We start from the raw sequence: 18453 nt of genomic DNA on the forward strand, positions 1-18453 counted from the left end.
CAAAACAGTCCAAACGAATTTTATGGAACGAGCTTATACTGATAAATGAGAAAACAACATAATTTATTCATTCAGTCCAAAGTCTCGAGGAAAGAAACTTAAATTTTTAACTCTACAGTCATGTACTATGAAATTAGTTAATATCTTACAGTTAGTCTTGGCTTGCGCACATCTGATAATCTTCTCTATCAAGTCAGTGGAGGCAGTGTTGACTGGCGACAAACTCGGATACTTGCGAAGCGAGTGGATGAACGCATCAACACCGCGGTTGGACTTACTGGGCCGTACTGTAGCTGAAATGTAATTACTCATATCAATTACTATAGGTAAAAGAAATAAGTGCAATCGAAATAAAAAAAAAGTAACTAGTCAAGTGCGAGTCAGACAGCGAGTTGAAACACTGAGGATTCCGTACAAATAGACTACAGAAGCCTTCCCAATCCTAAGGGTTTACCAAATATTTTTTAACCCAGCACCTTTGTGACCATAGCTTCCGTAACACCGTTGCTTAACAAAAATGTAAAAATCATCTGTTTTAGTATTTATTGTTAAAGCCCAACAGAACGGTTTCAACTGTCTATCTAACAAGAATCTTGTAATACAGCTTGGTAACAGACGGAGGACATAGTAGAAGCGTTAAAACTTTTAACACAACCTTGTTAAAATTCTTAAAACACTTTAAAATAAAAAGGGAACAGTTCATTAATTACCTCTCTCGCTAAAGTTTAGGCTCCCACTAGCCCTGCAGTGGGCTGACATCGGTCGGAACTGGCCGCTACCGTGACCACCCACTTCAAAATTTCCCTGATCTGGAAAAAGTTCACATAAGTTTTAATCTTCTGTCCAATTATCATTTTTTTTAACCTAATATAAATGAAATTAATACAAAACTTACTTCGACAAGGCTCCCTCCTCTGAGGCGGGAACTCGGACACTCGTTCAGGCGGCGACGTGGGGACGACCCTGCAGTGCGCCAACTAGGAACGAGAAATCAATATTATTTTACTATGCGAGGACTTTTAGACTGTGTTCACACAACATCCGTCACTCAAGATCCATCGTGAAACATCCATCGTCCGACATCCATCATCCGACATCCATCGTCCAACATCCATCGTCCAACATTCATCGCCTAACATCCATCGTCCATTTGTGTGACCCACGAAGGCTGTTCTGAGTCGGGGTGTCTTGTGGCGACATAAAGCGGCAATTAATTAGTGGGGGAGTTATATTTTTACGATAATCTCCTTACCCTGTAGCTGCTCGCATATCGTCCGTCACATATCTGCGCGCCGGTGCTGGTGGTCTTCGCCCGCGCGTTCGTCTCCGTCACGGAGCTCTGCGGCACGGGCGAGCCCTGGTTACTCGCCGGCATGGGGTTTATCTCTGAAAGAGAGGCTTGTCCAGAGAAATTTTAACGTTTTATGATTGTTCTGTATGCTCACTTTGATCTTAAAAGCTTTGAAAGAAGTGAGATATTTCATTTGTCGGTAAGACAGGAGATCTGTCACTGCGAGGGTAAAGAAAGAGACTAAACTTAAAGCCCGTATGACGCCATCCAGATTCTGGTGTATTTATTTATTTACCCTGACGCAAAAAGAGGTCTGTCTGTTTGTGTAGCATCATGGCAGATCGCCTAGACCGATTTTAAGCAAATTCGCACATAATTCACCTTAGAAACATTATTTACAATGGTACTCTGTCGAGGGTTTTTTTATTATTTAATTATAATGGGCATCTGAACTATGCGATCTTAAATAGGTTTTAGAAAAAAAGGAATATTAAATAGCACAACATAATCGAAAAATGTGAAAAATACATATTTTCCACGTTTTTATTTCTTGTTTGTTTGTCGTTCCGGATGGTTTTTTGCAACTCAATCTTGAGGCACTTCCTCATAAGCTAGCAGGCTGAAATTTTCAGGGTAGCTTCAAACCCGATGACAATGCATTTTACTATAAAAACGGCTGGACCGATTTTGATAAAATAAAAAAACTGTGATTTTAGATATTTTTTAATTATATTATTACTTTATCTATAGTTAGACTGACCTAATCTCCTCTGTCGCTGCGGGCGGCGCGGCGCGCGCTCCCGCTGTCTATTCATCACGGTCAGGGTCACGCCGGCGTCGTCCAGCCCCTGCACGATCGCCACCAGACCCTCTACGTCACCCTCCATCTCGCTAGTTCTGGGGTAGAGGCATATACTGGAAGTGAAGTTGGAAATTATTCAATTAAAAACATGCCTTATAACACCATTTATATATAGTGGTCCAACTAGGTACAAGCATCTTTCTGTACGGAGAACGGTTTGAGTTTTGATGACCACGCTAGCTCATTGCGGTTTCAGATTTAACTAAGGTTAATAAAAAAAAAAATGATAATTCAGGTTCCCTCTCGTTGATTTCCTTAACCGTTTGACAGTGATGCCTTAGAATAATTCAGAAAGTTCAAATAACTTTGAAAAAGCGACATGATACGTTGCCATTCGTTGGCATCGAACACGCACCTCTTGCATACAAATCCGCATAGAACCGAAAGGCATACCTAACTTATACATTTCTTATAGCTAAGTCACTATATATCCCTGATTTTACGAATAATCTTTTTTGTATGGGAAAAACTAATATAATTTTCTAAAATAAAAAAAAAAAAAAACAGAATTTACTAACATACACAAACAGTAGAATTATATGTACACGTATAAAGATAACGTGTCCTCAGTCTGTACGTAACCCTCATGTCGCAGAGATTTCACAAACACTCAAGACACATGTACAAAGATACATAGACTTGAGACTGGTTGAGACAAGCATTCGTGGATCACACAAATACCTGTCGTTCACGGGAATCGAAGCCGTACATTACTCGGCTATCCGTGCAGTTGTGATGATATAAAAATGGGGCTTACTGTCATTTTGAGAAGCCTCAGCACAGAATAGCACAGGTCGGGCCTGTAGCAGCCCTGCCAATCGTCGCCAAAGGGTGTGGGCCTGAAATAATAGAAAAATACAACACGTATATACTAACTTGACGGTTTCATAGCAATTTGGAAAGGTTTGAAACCGTTAATACTTTCAAGTACATGTAGTTTCAATCGGATTTAAAACGCGACTGATATATTTTATAAATAGTTATTCCAATAACCATGCCCTTTTGTTTCGGATGGAAAATCATTCAATAGAAGATTCCTAGATCACAGACTTTTATAAGCCGTATATATATGATAGTTTATCATCATCCTAGACTTTTCCCAACTAAGCTAAGTACCAGTGTTTTACAAGGAGCTACTGCCTATCTGACCTCCTCAACCGCGTTAACTGGGCAACACGATACCACTTACATTTCTAGCTTTTGACTGAACGTAACGTCGTATTGCCGGGACCCACAATTTAACGTGCCTTCCGAAACACGGAGGAGCTCGTTATTATTTCGATCGGGGGACCATCTAATCACCCACGGACCGACTGTATCAAGCGTAGCTTAACCTGTGATCGATGAACTTGTGCATTTGTTATTTAGCCACAAGCCTCTCGTAAATATAATAGTTTTTATGCATTGATAATTAGTGTGGACTCGTGCTACCAGAATTATTCCGATTTCTAATCGCCCTATAATTAAGGTTGATATAAAAATCGAATCATTAGTATTGGCAAGCTTTTGGTCAAAAATGTGGTCTGCAGAAGCTTAAAGAGTTAGGTATTGGCAAACTATCGATAAAAAATCTGTCTCCAGACACCCCAAGCGTATGGTTGTACAACATTTTACAAGTATAGGACAATATCCCAAAAAAATACTTACATCATAAAATTGGATGAATTTACATAAAACAATATCGAAAAAATACACACAATTTCAAACAAAAATACAAAAAAAAATCATCAAAATAATAATTTTGTTAGCACCAACGTCATATTGACATGATCGAATAATTTGTTTTTATAACAATTCAAGAGTTGTCACTTAAAAACAGGTTTTAATTCTGCTGTAGAAGAATACATTCTTCTTTGTCTTCTTTTCGTGTAGGTGTTACTATGAATTTCAACCGCGAAGGATGTTTTGATTTGAAAGCTTTTATTATAAATACTAATATATAAAGCTGAAGAGTTTGTTTCCTAGGAATTGCTGGTTCAAATATTCTTTTTGTGTTAAATAGACCATTAATCGAGGAAGGTTTTAGGTTATGTACCATCACGCTGCGGCTAACAGGAGCGAAGAAACAATGGAAAATGTAGGAAAAACAGGGAAAATTATTCATCTATGAGGGCTTCCGTTCAAAAATTCCTAACTTATATCTTCTAACGACGCGGACGAAGTCGCGGGCAACAGCTAGTTATAAATATCAACATAAATATTTTATGCTCAATTCACTTCAAAGGTATTTGCGTGAAAGAGGAACAAATATCCATATATAACAAAATCACGTTTTTAATATTAGTGGGATTAATTGAGTCAAGCATTTTATAATCCATTTATAATCTTGAGCCTGGAAAAATCTGTGAGGGTTTTCACACGGCAAGTATTTAACAACTGATCGGAGTCTTTAAAAGAAGCCACGATTAAATTGAAATTGAGGCTGTATAATGTATATTAAACGTCTTAACATTAAAAAAATACTTTAATAAAATTACTTCTCTGTCAAAATTGAATCATATGAAACGTCAAACTTTTGGCGCGAAACCACAAAGTTGCGACACAATGAGAAAATGGCGCGTGAAACATTTTAGTTAGAAAATAGATATTTATTGCAAAAATATAGTTCAGTAATGGGCAATTATTTCAAAGTTATGGTACAATTTGTTACGGTTTTCAAGGTAAATGCTTGTGTAATGTAATAACCGTAAGATATTACATTTTTGTGTTACATAGTCTGTATGATGGCATGCAGATTATATCGTTAACACAATCAATTATTATTTTTATCTCATTTTGCGAAGATATTCTGAATCCATGAGTAGGTTTTGGTGAAATGAAAGACGTTTAATTTACTAATATTTACACATAATTTAAAACTTTTTAAATATTGCTATTATATGCATCAAAAATAAGCATAAAGCTTTCATTTACAGTAATTGTCTAATTAGCAAGTGTAATGAATTTATAATTATTTAACATGTTTATAAATTTGTTATGTTAAATTATATTTTTTTTTTAAAGTATTAGTTTGTTAAAAGAGGCAGAATGTCATTATTTCGTTAGTCTATGATGTTCGGTCGAGAAAAATGTGACTGAGCGGGAATTTTGAAGAGGGAAGAAGAAGAAGGGCATTCTGTTCGGACATCTCGTGGAAGGAGATAAAAAGTTGTAATTTATGAATGTGAATAATATAACTTTTATTTCAAGTAAGCAGTTTTAATAATTTCCCGAATAGTAACACAAATATTGAGAGAATTCATTACACAAGCATCGTCGTTTTTTTTCTAAAATGTGTAAATGTGTAATGTACTACAGTACATTTGATTATTATACTAGGTGTTTCTTGCGGCTCTGCCCGCTGTCAATTATATGTAGCTATAAAAACATTAAAATCCTTTAACGCAATTCCCTTCTAATATTATAAATGCGAAAGTAACTCTGTCTGTCTGTCTGTTACGCTTTCACGTCTAAACCACTGAACTGATTTTAATGAAATTTGTTACAGAGATAGATTTGACCTTGAAAGAACAGGATAGTTTTTATTCCGGACTTTTGAAGAGTTCTCTTGGAAACGCGATATAACCGACCTCGACGCGGGCGAAGCCGCGGGTGGAAAGCTAGTTAGATATAAATAGCCTATATGATAATCCAAGGATAACCAATTTTCATCGAAATCAATCCAGCCTTTTGAACATGACTAGTTAACAAAGAAACACTCACTTTATATCGTACTAGCTGACCCAGCAAACGTTGTTGTGCCTAATAAATGATTTCTAGTTAAATGTATTTTTAATGCCACATCATAAACAAAAAATTTCGTCCAAAAAATATTTTTTTAGTGTGAGTAACCCTTAACACTTAGGGGTATGAAAAATAGATGTTAGTCGATTCTCAGACCTACTGAATACGTATATAAAATTTGGTAAAAATCGGTTAAGCGGTTTCGGAGGAGAACGGTAACTAACATCGTGACACGGGAATCTATACTAATATATAAACCTGAAGAGTTTGTTTGTTTGTTTGTTTGTTTGTTTGAACGCGCTAATCTCAGGAACTACTGGTCCAAATTGAAAAAATCTTTTTGTGTTGAGTAGACAATTAATTGAGGAAGGCTTTAGGGTATAAACCATCACGCTGCGACTAATAGGAGCGAAGATACAATGGAAAATGTGAAAAAAAACAGGACGGGTATAAATTATAACTTACATCTTCTTCTACCCACGGGAACGAAGTCGCGGGCAACAGCTTGTTTTATATATTAGAAGATTTATAATCTTACTGTCTATTCTAAAACCTTTTCAAACAATTTTATAAATAACTTTCGTCAGTTATAGATTATCACAATTACGTGAGTGACATTCGGGTCACAACAATCTTGCGATTACAACCGTTTCAAAACAATTGGTAACGGTCGCTGTTGTGCGTTACAGCGGTTAGATACTAGCTGTGCCTCGCGGTGATACTTGTAGATAAAGAGAATTGAGAATTGTGTGTATTATAAAAAGTAATAATTTTAACGATGAAAAAATTATAGATTTAAAAAATCTTAAAAACCCTCGTTTTTAAATGTCACTCCATTCAAATTTTATCAAAATCGCTAAAGCCTTTTTTATAGTTGTAAATTGCATTTTCCACAGGTTTAAAGCTACCCTGAAAATTTCAGCCTGCTAGCTTATCGGGAAGTGCTTCAAAATTGACTTGCAAAAATCCAACCGGAACGACAAACAAACAAGAAAAGTGGGTGTATATAATCGTGGGAACAATGTATTAGCATAAAACGTAAAAACTCATTTCAGGTAGGACAGGAAAAATACTGAACCAATTTTGAATGGTCTTAAAACAATAGAAAACACATAGATCGCTATAAAAAACTTGCACTTAGCTGCATTCGTTTAGACTAGAAGACGACACCAACATAGTTGAGAAAAGGCTAAACCGATGATGACATTAAAACAGGATATATATTAATCCGAAAAATACGTTAAGCTTATAAATAAGTTTGTTTGAAAGTTCAAGGCCGTCTACTGAGACGGATCGTCGCCAGTGAGACGAATTAACAATGACTTGAATGTCGTTTACCTTATTTTTTAGACTTCCTTTCTCAAAAAAGGTTAAAATCTAAGTTGTATATTGAAACTAGCAGACACTATGGGCTTTAATATTTTTTTATTATTATTTGTCAATTTTTTTAAATCGGTTAGTGACAGATTTTTTTTACATAATCTATATCTATACTAATATATGAAGCTTAAGAGTTTGTTTGTTTGTTTGAATGCGCTAATATCAGGAACTACTGAAAAAATCTTTTTGTGTTCAATAGATCATTAATCGAGGAAGTTATAGGCTATAAACCATCACGCTGCGACTAATAGGAGCGAAGATACAATGGAATATGTGTAAAAAACGGGGTAGATCTAAATCACAACTTATATCTTCTAACCACGCGGACGAAGTCGCGGGCAACAGCTAGTTAGTAATAATTACTTATTATTATTCTCTGAAATATGAACATAAGGTGAAGGTACATATGCACATATGTCTATATTAACATAAAAATAAATGAAAAGTATAGAAATTAAGGGGACAGACCTACCACCAATGGCTCCAATTCCAATGCGGGTTCATTTGAGACTTTGCCAGAACCATTCACCTTTTTATAAACAGTTGTACTTACCGAAAAAATAAGTTATTTCAAAAACTCCTCTTTTATGTAAAAATATAGGTACTTGAGCTAGGAGACCCGCTCATCAAAGCTAAAACAATTAACTATTGTGCATTTTTAATAAAAAAATATTCAGTTATCTAAACAATTCGTATTAAAATTTGCGATAAAGCGGTTGTCCTTATGACATAATAATTAACATAACAACTTATTAACTACACATCTCTTACCAGTCGACCTTGTTGACAAACGGTTGTAGTGAGCACCGGTCACGTTTACAGCGACCGTTAAAATACGTTGATTTAAAAACAGGATAGCGTCATTCATTTTTATTTGCGTATATTCTTATGGCTTCAATAATAATATGAATATTTGGGTCTACAGACAAAAAATACATACTTTTAAATCATTTTCGATATAAGTACCCATGATACTATATTATAAACGCGAAAGTTTGTATGTCTGGATGTTTGTTCCTCTTACACTCAAAAACCACTGAACGGATTTAGACAAAATCTGGAGCAATAATATAATATAATATATCCTGGGACAACTCACACAAGGTTATCTGATCCCAAGCTAAGCAGAGCTTGTGTTATGGTAACCAGACAACTGATAAACTTACTTATATATTTCTAAATACATACATATTATGGATAAATTATCAGACACAGAACAAATGATCGTGCTCATCACACAAACATTTGTTCTGGGTGGGAATCGAACCCACGACCTCCGGTATAGCAGCAGGGTCACTCACCACTAGACCAACAGGCCAGTCAATGTAGTTTGATAGTAGATTTTATACATCATATTCGACGGGCAACAGCGAGTAAAAAAAATCGTTTTGGTTTCGGAAATATTTTTGAGTGAGCGTCATAATAGGTCACCACGATAATTTCACTGAGCGCGGCGTGTCGCTTGTTTGTCCCATAGTCTAAACATTTGTGTGATACAAGACAGCTTATTGAAGCCTGGATGTCTTGTACTTTACTCAGTTGTCAATCTCTTTTCTTTGCTAAAACTAAAACTAGCTATTTCTTCTCTTGCCTCCCGCTTGCTATGGAGGGCTTTTTATTTCTGATTAATTTCATTGCGGGTTCCAAGGCAGTTCATTGTTTCCTTAGACACAGCGAACTTAAGTGTTTCGGTGGTTTTCGTTGGTTTCATTGTAGATCCTGGCTTACAGGAGTTGCAATAACAGGCATGTGTGACGGGCTAGTCCCATAAAAACCACACTAACTTGTCCGACATATAGCCGTGCCCTCGTCGGTTGAAGTACTTAGCATTACAACCCAGAAACAAAGACCACACGTTCATGGCCATTCTTTATACAAACACTAGCTTTTCGCCCGCGGCTTCCCCCGCGTCGATGTCAGTTATATCGCGTTTCCAAAAGAGCTCTTCAAAAGTTCGGAATAAAAACTATCCTATGTTCTTTCTCAAGGTCAACTCTATCTCAGTACCAAATTTCAATAAAATCGGTTCAGTGGTTTAGACGTGAAAGCGTAACAGACAGACAGAGTTACTTTCGCATTTATAATATTAGTAAGGATTGCAAACATACAAAAGGTGTGCGCTAATATAGTCACTGGAGCAATCAGATAAGTCGTGAGAACAGGCCGACCTTGTGATAACCTCACTTACGTTAACTTATGTATGACTTAACGTGAATGTTTAAATACGTATCGTTACTTGAATTACAATTGTACAAAAAGGTGTGTCTACAAGCCTTTTTGTACAATTGTTCTTAAGTCACCACATTCTAGATTATTTTTAGGGATGGGTAGATGGTCTTTTAGGATTTATTTAATACTTTAATTCACACTCGTAGCTTTGGTTTCAAGACATCTAAAAAACTGCAGAAATTTACAGGGGGAGTGCTTAATTTAGACTTAATTTATTATTAATATGTAAGTTAACTTGGCTATCTGTGTATTAGTCTATCGCTCTGTCTGTCTGTCCGTCTGTTTGTCTTTAGTGTCTATCATATACTTACATCTTCACGGCTAAACTACGCAACCGATTGGAAAAATAACACCTACCACCTTTAAAACATGCAAATATATAAAGAGACTGAATAATAAAAAAATAATAGATTTTAAAATCTAAAAACCCATGTTTTTAATTGTCACTGAACAATTTTTTTTCTAAATCGGCCCAGCCCTTTTACATCGCAATAAATTGCATCGTCATCGGGTTTGAAGCTACTCTGAAAATTTAAACCTGCTAGCTTATAGATAAGTGCCTCAAAATTGAGTTGCAAAAATCCAACCGGAACGACAAACAAACAAGAAAAGTGAGTTTATAAAAACGTGTACAATAGTCAATTTTTATTGTTTTAGAAAACAAAGTACCTACATGTTCAGGTTTATAGCCTCGCTTATGGTAACAAGGTCATTCCCATACCAAGAGTGTATTATGTACGTTTAAGGACTTCAAAAGCCAGTTTTACTTATAAGGATATTCACCAAATGTAGAAAATAACTTGAGGTACGAAAGAAGGCTGTAGATTTATTTGTAATACTAGTTTTAAGTTATATGTACCTACTATTTAACATTTATTATGAAAAATATATATGACTAGCTGTTGCCCGCGACTTCGTCCCCGCGGTAGAAGTAAGTAGAAGATATAAGTTATGATTTATCGATTGTATCTTCGCTCCTATTAGTCGCAGCATGATGGTTTATAGCCCAAAGCCTTCCTCGATGAATGGTCTATTCAAAACAAAAAGAATTTTACAATTTGGACCAGTATTTCCTGAGATTAGCGCGTTCAAACAAACAAACTCTTCAGCTTTATATACATACTAGCTGACCCAGCAAACGTTGTTTTGCCGAATATTTTTTTTCTAGTTGTGTGTATTTCTAATGCCACATTATAAAAAAAAAACAAACAATTTTTTAGTTCGTTAAAAATTTTTTTTTTTAGTGTTAGCAACCCTTATTACTTAGGGGTATGAAAAATAGATGTTAGTCGATTCTCAGACCTACTGAATACGCATATAGAATTTGGTAATAATCTGGTTAGTCGTTTCGGAGGAGTACGGTAACTAACATCGTGACACGGGAATTTTATATATTAGAAGATTAGTATAGATGACGTAAGTTTGACCGAACAATTCCAAAATTATTTTTATCTGTGTGATAAAGAAGTTTATACACGCAGCGTTTTTATAGTAATGAAAATTATTTAATAACTATAAAAACGTATGACTGCACGGATAGCCGAGTGGTTGAGGTCACCACGCCAAAACCACTGCGCGCGACGTGTCGCGGTTTCGATCCCCGTGTAGAACAAGCATTTGTGCGATCCACGAATGCTTGTTCTGATTCTGGGAGTCATTGTGCATGTGATTTGTATGTTTGTGAAACCCCCACAAGGACACAAGGCTTAAATTCCTTAGTGCGGGTCGTAAGAAAATAAAAAATAATAGAATATGGTTATTTGGTTAATATAGGAAGATATTTATTTTGTTTTATGAAGTTACGAAATAGATCGTTGCATACATGTCGTTTGTAAAGAGTATTTTTATTTTTAGTAGCATTTCGTGTTTGGTGTGTTAATTAATTATATTTTCATATTTCTGCTGTTTTAAATCCTTACGTTTGCAATCAAATAATTCCAGCAATCTTGTATAATTTGATAACAAGCATTTATTTTCAATTTCAACTAAATTGACAATTTGACAGTATTTAATTATGTTTGTAACCTAACTTTGTGCTGAACCATTGTTATTGAATCGTCTAACGTGAGTAAGTTGTCATTTGGTCCTATCAAATTGCCATTAACTTTGGCTCAGAAGTTTTTATTTGAAGTTTTTTGATATTTTTGTTGTTAAAAGCTAGTATTATTATATTGTTAATACGTATTTGTAGTGCCATTAATCATTGATAACTTTTTTAGGATAAAATAATTCATAAGGTAATTTTTTATCATCATCGTCCTAGCCTTTTCCCAACTATGTTGGGGTCGGCTTCCAGTCTAACCGGATTCAGATAAGTACCAGTGTTTTACAAGGAGCGACTGCCTATCTGACCTTCTCAACCCATTTACCTGGGCAACACGATACCCCTTGGTTAGACTTGTTGTCAGACTTTTCAAGTTTCTACCTCAAAATTTAACGTGCGTTCCGAGACACGGAGGGACTCGTTATGACAAAGATGGTCACCCATCTACGGACCAACCGCGTCTAGTATGTGATCGATTCACTTATGCGGTCTTCTCGGTAATTTTTTAATCAATAATTATTCGTTTCATTATTAATCGACCTGAGAAATACATCGACTAAGTAAAGATACACTTTTTATCTTCATCTTTTATTTTCTTAATCTCGCCTCGTCTCAAGGCAAATCTCATTCAGTTGCCCTCAGCCTACATTTCAGTAAAAAAAATGCAGTTTAGCCAATTTCTACTTCAAGGATTTATGATGACATTCTATAGCAGGTTCGATTTCAGATTTGGTCAAATATGTAGCGCAATAGTAAAAGGCAAGTATTCCAATAAATGTAAAAAATATTTTGTAAAATTAACGTTACTCTCTTACATACTCACTTGAAGTTAAAAAATAACGCATTTGTGAGGAATAATGAAAACTCTGTAAAAGAAAAAATACGCAAGCCTGCCCTTTATGAATAGGCCTCTATGCCCTGATTTGGGCACATCTTAAGGCTAGTAATACATGATAATTATGAAAATGCATTTTTGAATTTAACATTTATTTAGTTTGTTAATCAAGAGAAGTGAATACTAAACTAGCTGTTGCTTTCGGCTTCGCCCGCTAAAATTCGTTAATCATCGCACGGGAACATAAAATTAGAATAAAAAAATCCTATGTGTTAGTGTCCTAATATCCTATGTGTTAATCCTGGTTATAAACTACCTGTGTACCAAGTTTCGTCTAAATCCATTCAGTGGTTTTTGCTTAAACGAGGAACAAACATACAAACAAACTTTCGCGTTTATAGTAACAGCAAGATTTTACAAACATTTTGCAAAAAAAATATACAGTTTCTATTGGTTTTAAAATGTCTTTAAAATCCTTTAAAATATGGCTTATCTTCTAATATATAAAATTCCCGTGTCACGATGTTAATTACCGTACTCCTCCGAAACGGCTTTACCGATTTTTACCATTTTCTTTCTCGTCTTGATCTTAATGTTTTTTGTTTAATTTTTGAACGATTTTTTTGTTTTTATTTTTTTATAATGTGGCATCAAAAATACATACATCTAGAAATAATTTATTAGGCGAAATCACGTTTGCTGGGTCAGCTAGTTATTTTATAATTCGACATCTGTAGCTAACTCTATTGTTCTACTGTTTTCTCACAAGTTCTTTGACTTGAGACTGACAATTAAGTTTATATTAAGCACTCGTGTTGTTTTAAGGTGAGTAGATGGTATGAATGAATATTTTGTTATTCTTAAATGTTGTTATTATTAGGCCAAGCGTGGTGATTTATTAGTTTGATTAAATAGATGAGAGAGAGTCAAAATATACAATAAATTACCAGATAAAATTAAAAATGAACAAAAATGTAACATATTTATAAACAATTTAAAACAATTCCTCATCCAAAAATGTTATTATAGTATAAAAGAATATTTAAGTGATAAAGTAAATAATTAAAACAGAAATAAATAAATAGTGTTAATTTATATAGAATAATAATGAAATATATTTATAATTTAAATTCATAGAAATGTAGATATGAATACCAAAACCAAATGTAGATAAGAATTGTAGAAATACTTTACCTATATTATTATTAATTTGTAAAACTGAAAATGTTATTAATAGCCCTCCTCCAAATTCTTATTTTTGTTATGCCCGACAGGGCCCACAATGCTCCAAAACTAATGTATCTTGTGTACCTACCACCTAAGTTCACATTGTGGAATGCAATAAATGTATTGAGTATTGAGTATTGAGAAATGTGTTCAAGATTCATATTTGAAAGTTTGAAGGCTTTTGCCCAAAAGTGGGACCTATCATAGTTGAACAAATACACAAATACTAGCTGACCCAGCAAACGTTGTTTTGCCTAATAAATTATTTCTAGTTGTAAGTATTTTTAAAGCCACATTATAACAAAAAAAAATTCGTGGAAAAAAAAATAGTGTGACCAAGCCTTATCACTTACTTAGGGGTATAAAAAATTTTAGCCGCTTCTCAGACCTACTGAATACGCATATAGTTTGGTAAAAATCGGTGAAGCCGTTTCGGAGGAGTACGGTAACTAACATCGTGACACGGGAATTTTATATATTAGAGATAAATAATATTTAAGAAACAACCACTAAGGGTTCGTACCTAATAAATAACATTAATCTGTGATACATAATCTAAATAAAATTAGCATCCTCTTCTCTTCTACATTGCCGTGCCCTACAGGGTCCATAGTGTTCTATATTAATATTATTAATATTATTATAATGTAACACCTTTTCAACACACGGAATGCAATAAAAGTAGTGAGTATTTAAAACGAGCTTCATTAAAATATCGTCTACGTTGACTACTAATTAAGTCATATCTTAGCCCATAAAATGATCGCATATAAATGTTGGTTGATCATCATTTTAACTCCCATATCAGCATAATTACTTTGCTCCAACAATCAGAATGCACTTTCCACAAAGATTTACTTATCGTAAAAACAGATCGCGTGCACACCGGGCTTCTATACACCATTCAAGATATCACAAACTTATAAACAACTTATTTTCTGTTGGATTTGTTAAATAATTTTGATTCTAACCCGTATGCGGTTAAGAATAGGGTCTGAATTGTGATTTGCTCGTAAATCCAAGATGGCGAATTCGTTTTGACGTTTGCACCGCCATCTTAACAGCGACCAACTTCAGTGTGCTTCCAACCGTCGCTCAGTCGAGTGCGCCGCGTGTTACAGTAAATTAAAAGAAGTGAGAAACTTTTTTATAATATCTTTTAATAGTTTCCAGTGTTTTTGTGTACTAACGAACTTATTTTGAACGATAATAAGCAGTTTGAAGTGTATATTTTGGTGAAGTGACGTGATTAAACACCATTGTTTGAGATCGAGACAAAAACTGTTCGAAATTGATGTAAACAATGATTGCTTAGACATTATGGAAGACGTGTATACAATTAAAGTTAAAACAAAACCTGATACGAGGAATTTGTATCCGTCTGAGAGGCGATACTCGGCGTCGACGGTGTCGGGACTCGCGTGGGTGCATATTGCATTGGCCGCCACATCCTTCCTACTCGCTTGTTTAGCTCTAGTGAACCCTAACGCGAACCTACAGAACCAAAACACAACAGACAATGCTTATAAATACAACGGAATTAACGGACCAATACAAAATGACGAAAACTTTTCAAATTACGAAAATGAGAATGAAACTCAAATAAATTCGAACGCTGAATCGAATTTTAAACTGAGTGAAAATGTGAACGGAAGTTCATTAAATTTAGACAATAGTACGGATATTAACGGGAATAAAAATGACAGTAATTACATATTAGTGGTGGCACCGGCGTTGATCACTATATTCGGTCTCGCAGCTGGTGTCACAAGTATCCTAGCGTCAGTTCGCTGGTACATAGACCACAACATCACCTGGCTATTCGTTATGTCATGTTTATCAACCCTGATTTCTCTGACATCCTTTATAATGATCGCCGTTTGGTTCATAACAACCTCGGAGGGCGATATAACAGAATTCTACAAGGACAAAGTGCCTTTCAAAGAGTATTTCGTGATTAAACACGACGCGGTTATTGTTAGAAACGAGTCACATATGATAGTCGCGTTGAACACGCCGGTAGACAAGGCTGATACACCGAATCTGTTTACAAAACGAGTGCTGTCAATAAACATTCTTATAGCAGCGTTTTTGGAACTACTCTGGTCGATTTTAAGCGTCAAAATTTCTTATAAAGGCATGAGAAATACTTATAAGGACGACAATGAAAGACGGCAAGGGAATTGCATATCAGTTGTTACAAAAATTAAAGGGAATGATACTCGAAAATTACCTCGAAACGGTAAACTAATACCTCCAAAACCTGACTTGATAGACCACTATCCGAGCAGGAAGATTAAGAAGATATTCCTCGCGCAGTCCGACAACGGTTTCTATTTGAAAAATCATGGCAACAAAAACAAACAGACGGAAACCAGTTCTGAGTTTTACAAAGAACGAATGATGAACTTCTTGAATCGTTGCGCGTCGTTAGAAGCTTTATCGAACCCGGAGATGTCACAAAGCGTTCATTCAGAAGCTTTGAATCCAATCCCAGAAGGGGTCACTATAGAGCACGTGTCCAGAGACCCAGTAAGTGAAATCAAGGATAGAATGACCCCAATAAGCTGGGGAGATAACTCAGATCACACAGTTTACAACCAAAACACACTGAATTTAGACAAAATCTTCAAATTCATACCAAATACTAAAATCGATAGTGGAAATGAAAACGAATGACTTGTAAGTGAAAATTACGTTTAGGAACACGCAACTGTGTTTTTTAAGTTGGTTCAGATGAGGCGAGAAATAGCGAGTGAATTGTTGTACATTGCTGGCGAAGTTATGATAGTTTTGATAACAGAGCTGTGTAAGTCCGTAATGTATTGCAAACAGCGCGATAATTCTTGCATCTAAATGATTGTATGACTTGTGATTTTAATCCTATTTAAACGTATCGTTTATTTTTTAAGTTGAATTTATTTAAAGATGATTTCTTTAATTAATTGTTTGCTTAATTATCTAAAGTGACGATTTATGCTTTAGCTTCATTTACAAGAAATATTTTTACGATATCTAATACAGATAGAAATAAAAAAATAAAAACGTAGTCAGATTCACATAACACCCAAGCTCTTAAAAAACCTTCCATTGGTCTTTCATGAATATTTCAAGACTAAAATAAGCCATATCGGTTCAGCCGTTCTTGAATTTTAACGAGGCTAACGGACAGCAATTCATTGTTATATAAGTAATAGACAAATAAGAGAAGAGAATTAGATACATAAACAAGACAGAAGATGTCTAAAAAGAATCTCACTTATACTTTAAAATGTATTGTAAATCTGAATCCTTTCATCAAATTTTATTTCTAATTTTGTAGTTCAATTGAAAATATAGCTGTGCTATTGTACAATAGGATTACAAGACATTTTTTTGTTGGTAACATTATAACCACGAAATGTGTAATTTATTCGTTAATGTTGCTATTTTCTTGGAAATCGACTAACGTAAGAATTTCTAATGTCAAATCTACCAGTCTTACTATGGGTTACGGTGTTACCTAGTAACGTGATTTGTGGAGGTCAGATGACAGATCGCTCTGTAACATTCGGTGTTCAGATGAATCCCTAATAGGAAGAATCGACTTATTTATATATGATTTATATAACAGCCTTCGCAAGTTCTGAACCTGTTATTATAAATTCTTTTATTATTCTGAAAATTGGTTTGCTGGTAGAAATTAGCCATCATAATAATTCTCACATGAGTACATATATTGTTTTCAGTTATAGGAAGAAATGTATTTTTTTGTTATTTTAAATGAATTTCAGGACTGACCATTAAATTTGGCACACATTTAGATCTCACTCCTTTTGTCGTTATTTTCGTATCAATCGTAAATCGTAATATTGAACTATGCTCTCATTTCACATTTTTGTTTTTGATGAGATATATTTTATCAAAAATATCAATATACAAGAATACTATTTACTCTACACCTACGATTTTTATACCTAAACAATCGCAACCAGGCAAGAAACGTGAGCTGACGTCACTGGTATTAACTTACCCATTGTCCTTAATAAACACTCATTTATATAAGTAAACTAGCTGTTGCCCTCGACTTCGTCCGCGTGTTTAGAAGATGTAAGTTAGGAATTTTGGAACGAAGGCCCACGAAGATGAATGATTTTCCCTGTTTTTTCCACATTTTCCATTGTATCTTCGCTCCTATTAGTCGCAGCGTGATGGTATATAGCCTAAAACTTTCCTAGATGAATGGTCTATTCAACACAAAAATAATTTTTGAAAACAATTTGAACCAGTAGTTAATGAGATTAGCGCGAACAAACAAACAAACAAACTCTTCAGCTTTACATATTATAGATATAGAGTATAAATAGCCCACAAGCTGATATACATTGCCGGCGTTGTTTCATAACTTTTGAAGCCAAAGCTGACAACTCCTCAATGTATTACAACCGCAGTCGTCATGCTAGCCTTTTCCCAACTAAGTAGGGGTCGGCTTCCAGTCTAACCAGATTCAGTTGAGTACCAGTGTTTTACAAGCAGCGACTGCCTATCTGACCTCCTCAACCCAGACTACCTTAGACTTGTTGTCAGACTTACTAGCTTCTGACTACCAGTAACGATTGTCAAAGATGTAAGAATAACAGCCGGGACCCACAATGTAACGTGCCTTCCAAAACACGGTATCACCCGCATTGGCCAAAAAAGTTAGCATTTATAAATGGTCGATGTATTTTTAATTATAAACTGTTTGTTTCCGAACGAATTTGCGTTCGGTAATTTTCGGCTTTATTCGGATGACATAGTGACATGTGAAGGTCTCTTGCGAGTCTAGTTATTTTACCTACTGATATTATAAACGCGAAAGTTTTTTAGCATGGATGGATGTT

General features: G+C 35.0%; 2 protein-coding genes across 2 annotated transcripts in view; one reads left to right on the forward strand and one right to left on the reverse strand.

The window, feature by feature from the left end:
* Nucleotides 1-3829, reverse strand: part of LOC113500238 — a 28930-nt gene extending 25101 nt beyond the window's left edge. Inside the window, exons 1-7 of the mRNA XM_026880945.1 lie at nt 3801-3829; nt 2911-2992; nt 2052-2206; nt 1253-1386; nt 896-977; nt 711-809; nt 150-293 (exon numbers count right to left, since the gene is read on the reverse strand). Of these exons, the coding sequence (XP_026736746.1) occupies nt 150-293; nt 711-809; nt 896-977; nt 1253-1386; nt 2052-2178 (586 nt within the window). The 5' untranslated portion in view covers nt 2179-2206; nt 2911-2992; nt 3801-3829. The remainder of the gene's footprint in view (nt 1-149; nt 294-710; nt 810-895; nt 978-1252; nt 1387-2051; nt 2207-2910; nt 2993-3800) is intronic.
* A 10771-nt stretch (nt 3830-14600) lies between these two features.
* On the forward strand, nt 14601-16630 carry LOC113500149. Its single transcript, XM_026880847.1, has one exon. The coding sequence runs from the start codon at nt 14912-14914 to the stop codon at nt 16268-16270; it is 1359 nt and encodes a 452-aa protein (XP_026736648.1). The 5' UTR covers nt 14601-14911; the 3' UTR covers nt 16271-16630.
* The last annotated feature ends 1823 nt before the right edge of the window (nt 16631-18453 follow it).

This window comes from Trichoplusia ni, chromosome 13 (genome assembly GCF_003590095.1).
Source record: "Trichoplusia ni isolate ovarian cell line Hi5 chromosome 13, tn1, whole genome shotgun sequence".
Classification (NCBI taxonomy): Eukaryota; Metazoa; Arthropoda; class Insecta; order Lepidoptera; family Noctuidae; genus Trichoplusia; species Trichoplusia ni.